This window comes from Aplysia californica, unplaced genomic scaffold, assembly GCF_000002075.1.
Source record: "Aplysia californica isolate F4 #8 unplaced genomic scaffold, AplCal3.0 scaffold00451, whole genome shotgun sequence".
Taxonomy (NCBI): domain Eukaryota; kingdom Metazoa; phylum Mollusca; class Gastropoda; order Aplysiida; family Aplysiidae; genus Aplysia; species Aplysia californica.
Window position 1 is genome coordinate 263,434 of NW_004797721.1, and position 6,000 is coordinate 269,433.

A 6,000-nucleotide genomic window follows, 5' to 3' on the forward strand; every position below is an offset into this window, starting at 1 on the left:
GCTCTGGTATTCTCAACCATAAGGTCATGGGTTCAAATCCCGTCATGGGCTTGGTGTTGTGTCCTTGCAATGCATTGCACCCAGGTGGGAATGGATAGGCCTACCTGGTTATAGACGGAGGGATCTTGTCAGTTTTGCTTAGTTCGGTCAAAGTTTTATGATGCTCGCAAGTTTGCAGGGCCATATAATGATATATGAGTGTGCTCTTGTCATTTTGTTAGTGTTTGAGTGTGTGTACTGTATTGTGACTGTCATCTGTATCTCTTAAAACTCTTTAATATCCCTCCACAGTGCCTGTGTTTAATTGAACTTTTTAACAGTCAGTATAGTCACGGTTCTGATGCGGACCTATCTTTCTTTTCTTTTACGTATTTTACGGCGCTGGCAACTGCATTGGATCATATCAGCGTGCAGGACACCTTAATAAGCATTTTCAGTTTCGTAGGAATTCATTTTGAAGTTTGCCCGGATGGTGGCCGAAGCCTGCTCTTATCGATTTCAAGACCACCAAGGGATCTTTAATGTGCGCAACTTGCACACGGTACCTCCAAGATTTTTTCACCCTTTTCCGAGACAGCTAGGTATTAGATCTTGCCTACTCTAAGATCAGGGATGTGGCTGGAAGACAGCAGTAAGAAGGAGCCGTGGAGTAGCAGTAGAAAGGCGGCAGAAAGAGTCAGGGGCCCAGAGGAGGGGGCAGAAAGTGGAGATGAAAACAGAAGACACAGCATGGTTAGAGAGAGCAGGAAAAGAGGTGAAAGGAGAATTTTAGAGAAAAAAATGTTCGTCACTGTCAGATTTCTGACCCAGGAGTTATTGAACGAGAGGCGAACACCGTACCTTTAGACCACGAGAACTCCTTGACGCGGGCATGAAGTTGGTCTCTTCGCATGCACTTATTTAGACTGTTAAAGCTGGACGCTGGCCGTTGTGAGAAATGTACGTATGTATTACCATTACTAGTGCTGGTACCTCTAACTAGGCTCTTAGTTTTGTGCGGACTTTAATTTTTAGACTAGGTGGTTCTTAGGCATGCAAATTATAGACAAAACATTCCGTAATCAGGCAACAACGGACTCTGTAGCGGGCCGGGTTCTTGTAAGGAAAAAACTGTTCAAACTTGAACGGGGACCACTGCATATTATAATACGTACGTGGTACTCACAGTCAAACGAACGCTCACGCGTGCGCTCTCACACACGGACACTCATCGTTACGCCACGCTCATAAGATTGCCTATGTCAGTTTCTTGGCTGCTTTGGGGTTTTTTATTCTGAATCGAAGAGCAGAGCCAGCTTATGATAATACATGACATGTATTGTTCACTTGGACAAAAGAATAATCCCAACAAAAACTCAATTGAGGGTACTGAAATTCAAGCATTTCTTAGAGTCAGTTGTTGGAAAGAAAGGTGGGTTTTTTTTCTTATACTCAGTGTCTCAGAATGGCTAAAAATGACTCGCGCATTTATCTTACAATCGTGATGATATAATATTATTTTTAAAGACCTTGTCCCCGTGCGCATACATGAGGTGTGTGGTCTTGATTGATATTTGCCATGTCCAATTTTATTCTCTTCACCTCGCTGATATAATTCTTCTCCTGAACACAGCAAAAAACCTTGCGCTTACTCTAACTCTTTCTTTCTCCCCCCCCCCCCCCCTCTCTCTCTCTCTCTCTCTCTCTCTCTGTGTCACACACATACACACACACACACACACACACACACACACACACACACAAACACACAAACACAAACACACTGCTACGCGTGTACACAAACAGCCATACATAAAACACAAGAATACTCCTAGAACTATGGTGCATTTGTCACATCATTTATTATTTGAAGTACATGATATTCATGTATGTAACTTGTTCATTTGAAGAATTTTCGGTTTTGCCTCAAGTGTCCGATTTCACGTTCACTTCTCTCTTTAAAATAAGTCCGGGCAGTCAGTGCGTGCTCCGGTGTTGTCTGCTCCTCTCCATTTTTCTTTTCAGTGTCACGCCATCTTGTTCCTGGTGGAATGTGGCCGCTGTCTTGCTAGCTGCCCGCAAACCGATGTCTTCTTCTAAGTACATGTACATGCCTTTGTGAAACATTTGAGTAAGAATTCAAAACAAATGACACTTTCCAAATGGAGTTTATTCAAATTATTTATTACCAACAATAAAGTCAAATAAAATTTAAATAGACCCACAGGCAAATAATCGTATACGATATAGTCGATGTAACCTTCTACAGTGGCCCCAACCGCCTAACTGTATAGACATCAGGCTTTTGGTGTGGGCCCTATTTATAACAGTCACGGCTTTAAGATGCTTATAATAAATCCGCGGTTCTGGTCTCTGATAATGTAGAATAGAAGTTCTTTTATAGCATAGCAGGCATTCAGACAGACAGGCTCGGCTATACAGCAGTTCAAACATCGACAAAATTCTAAAACAAAATTAAATAGTCTAGAAAATAAAAAGCAAATGAAGCAAAGGAATATATTATCCAATATAACTAACTGCATTTTTACATGACCCACAGTAGACCAAAGCTGATTACTGTAGCCAGAACTGAGATCGTCATGTCCCCATGCCATGATTAGCAGGACCAAGGTTACTTTTTGTCGTAGTCTCTCCTTTAAACAAAACGAAATCTCCCTTCTTATTCTTATACTCGTGAGTAGCCTCAGAACGGATGCCCATCGATCAATTAATGTGCTGTTACTTCGAACCGGGTGGGGTCACGTAATAGCAAGGGCTATTCCACACAAAATCCAACCGACCTGTTGTTTTATATATATATATATATATATATATATATATATATATATATATATATATATATTATATATATATATATATATATATATATTATATATATATATATATTATATATATATAAAAGCAAATTTAACCATGAAGTGTTTTTCTTTTTGTTCGTTTGAGTTAAGAGAAAAACCATCAATACAATAATGGTCATTTTGTGCTGGGGAAATAGTAAGACAGGCAGACAGAAACACTTGAGGGACCTATCATATACTTCGCGCACGAACTATAGATCTGACTACATAATGTGCTGAATCCTTCTGATTAGCTAGTGGCCACGGTTTTGATCAAACTGGAACCCATCGTTAACTTTAAAATCAAACATGTTTCCGTTTGGAGGTTGATAAAATTGTGCCAAAATGCTGTAGCTTTTGCCCCTCCATAGCGGAAAATCTGGCCGCTCTCAACCGTACTAAACCATTATCAAATTAAATTTAGAAGTTTAGCAAAACTTTCGGTAATGCACGTTGGTTATTGCTCACCCACTTCAAGTTTATACATGTAGGCCTATTAGTATTAATTCTAATCGGACCTCATAGCGAAGCTGCAGACAAGCATGCTATGCGCAGCAATGTTTCCAAATAAAAAGAGCACAAAAAAGATGTGGTCTAACGACTTTGAGCTGTATCGATTTTTGCAAGAGAAGCAGAAAAATATAGATCTGCACACGCGGGAAAAGTTAGACTTACTACTGGACTCATTGTCATTTTCTACGACAGAGTTCCGACGGGCAGATTCATTCGCGTAAGCGAGGGGGGCTACTTTCCCACGAGGAAGCGCTACCTTCAAGTCTGATCGCCCATCATTTATAGGCCTATTGAAATGTCGGTGAATTTTAATATCTTCATCAGTTCTTAAATCATAAACGGGATCTGCAGCGTCGTCAGGGAAGTATTCAACACTCGCTGGTGGGACTTGACTCAAATCCTCCTGCTCCTCTTGATATCTGCGCATGACATAGATAGTGGCGAGTATAGCCAGAACGTTCTCGGCAACGACAATCACAATGAATGTGTTGAACCTCGAGAGGTTGTCCGCCCCACGGGGCATCATATCACTGACCGTGGACAGGAACATGGTCAGGGAGAGGAAAATGGACGTGAGAAAGGAGATCTTCTCTCCTGAAGCTGCCGGGATCCAGAAGACGGCTAGAGTGAGCGTGGATGTGCCTATGATCGGAAATACGATGTTTGTGATGTAGAATGTATACTGTCGCTCTAACCGAACCTGTGAAAAATAAAGGAATTTAACACTTTAAAAGTTGTGATACATGTATTATTATGATATAATGCGGAACCAACGCTCACTTTATCACATAAAAGTGTTTGGGGGGGGGGGGGGGGGGGGGTTCCATCTTCAATAAGATTGGTAAGATGAGCCATTTGTGTGGATAGGTGAAAATTCCTCAAACAGACTAAGTTGAATTGCTTTTATAATTGGGTGTGGTTGTTTTTTAACGTCCTGAGACGTGGAATGTAGGTGAATAAATACCTATTACATGTACTAACAACGTGTAACGCCCTGGGTCACATTGCTAAACCTAATCGTGGATATCAACATTTACCATTACGTCACACAATTGTTATTTTTGAAAAAGTAAAGAGAAGGATGAAGATGGGGAGGGGGGCATTATCAACAATTCGTGGCTCATAAATTATCAAACTTTTTAATTAAGAATAGTATTGGTTTTCTGTATGATATGATGATGATTTAATCGAATGTTTTAGTCACAATATGACTCACATTGACTCCTGACTCACATGCTTCTTCCTCGAGGATTGCCAAAAGTGTATATTTACATTACATGATGTTTTGAAAAGCCAAAGGAAGCTAAATTGTAGTAACCATACGCATAAACTGATTACAACACATAACAAAAGTGTTGAAGTCATGATTTAGATTATCAAAGCACACTGACCATAAACTTGACGAAGGAGAGCCCTGACGAACCCTGGATCTGTATCTGGTCCGAGATGAAAGTCATCTTTGCGAACGTCCACTCGGTGGAGCTGGAGAAGACGTCGGTCAGAGTCCCCGCGCTCCCTTCCACGGCCATCAGGGCCAAAGGGGCGTTCTCGATCCTGTGAACAGAGGCGACGATACACACGCGCTATCCCCTACATCTTACAATCAATCAATCAACCAATCAATCAATCAACCAATCAATCAACCAATCATTTAATCAATCAACCACATCAGCCAATCACCGTATCAATCAAGCAACCAACCAAACAACCAACCAATCAATCAATCAATCAATCAATCAATCAATCAACCAACCAATCAATCCATCAATCAGTCAATCACTAGGCTATGTAATCAATCAACATTAACCTCCCTCCACCTTTCCAACTCCAGTTCTCAACCCTGCTTTTCACAAATAGCCTTTTTAAAAGCCTCTTTTGAAAGTACAAAGTACTATAGTAGGCCTATAGTTGTATATTCCCGCCGACCGCTGGCGCACACGACTTTTCTATAGAAGCCTACTAAAATTTCATTGTCCAGCTCAGTTCATTCCACTTTAAAGCTTAGATCCCCAGGGACACCGACAGCTCTGTAGAGTTGTAGACTGTTGTACTCACGCCACTATTATTCTCATGATCACGGGCCTGCTAGCCTGCCCACTAGATTACCGACGCCACGCTGCTTGGTTGTACAGCGGCAGTAATAAGCAACAAACGTTATCAATTTGATCAAGCAAAAGCAGAAAAGCAGTTAAATCAATTGCGTTTTTACTTTTCAATAAAAAGGTATGTGTGTGTAAAGGGGGGGGGGGGGGTCTGTAGACTACATACGAATTTGTTTACAGTTACTTAACAGACGTTTTTTGAAAGTCAGAACTTACAACTTGACGTCCTTCTTCAATATGACAGAAATATAAGATCTATTGTCTAATCTTTCAGTTTAACATGTATATATACATGGACAGGGAAACATAGAAATTTAAAAATAACAAGTATTCAATGTATAGACAGAAGGGGATCACATGGGTGGTGACTGGGGTGTGTCCTTGAGCAAGAGACGACAACCCTGGCTAGAAAAAGACAGGGGCCTGCACAGTGGCAACCACCAATGGGAATGTTGTGAAATTGTTGAGTTTTGGCGTAATATGTATGTATGTATGTATGTATGTATGTATGTATGTATGTATGTATGTATGTATGTATGTATGTATGT

The 6,000-nt window shown here is 40.8% G+C and overlaps 1 protein-coding gene across 1 annotated transcript in view; it reads right to left on the minus strand.

Moving 5' to 3' along the window:
• Window positions 1-2,948: 2,948 nt before the first annotated feature.
• The window catches only part of LOC101852787 (acetylcholine receptor subunit beta-type unc-29), a gene marked incomplete in the record, with an annotated part of 5,783 nt that continues 2,731 nt past the window's right edge, over window positions 2,949-6,000 (minus strand). Inside the window, 2 exon segments of the mRNA XM_005105075.3 lie at window positions 2,949-4,050; window positions 4,742-4,904. Of these exon segments, the coding sequence (XP_005105132.2) occupies window positions 3,346-4,050; window positions 4,742-4,904 (868 nt within the window).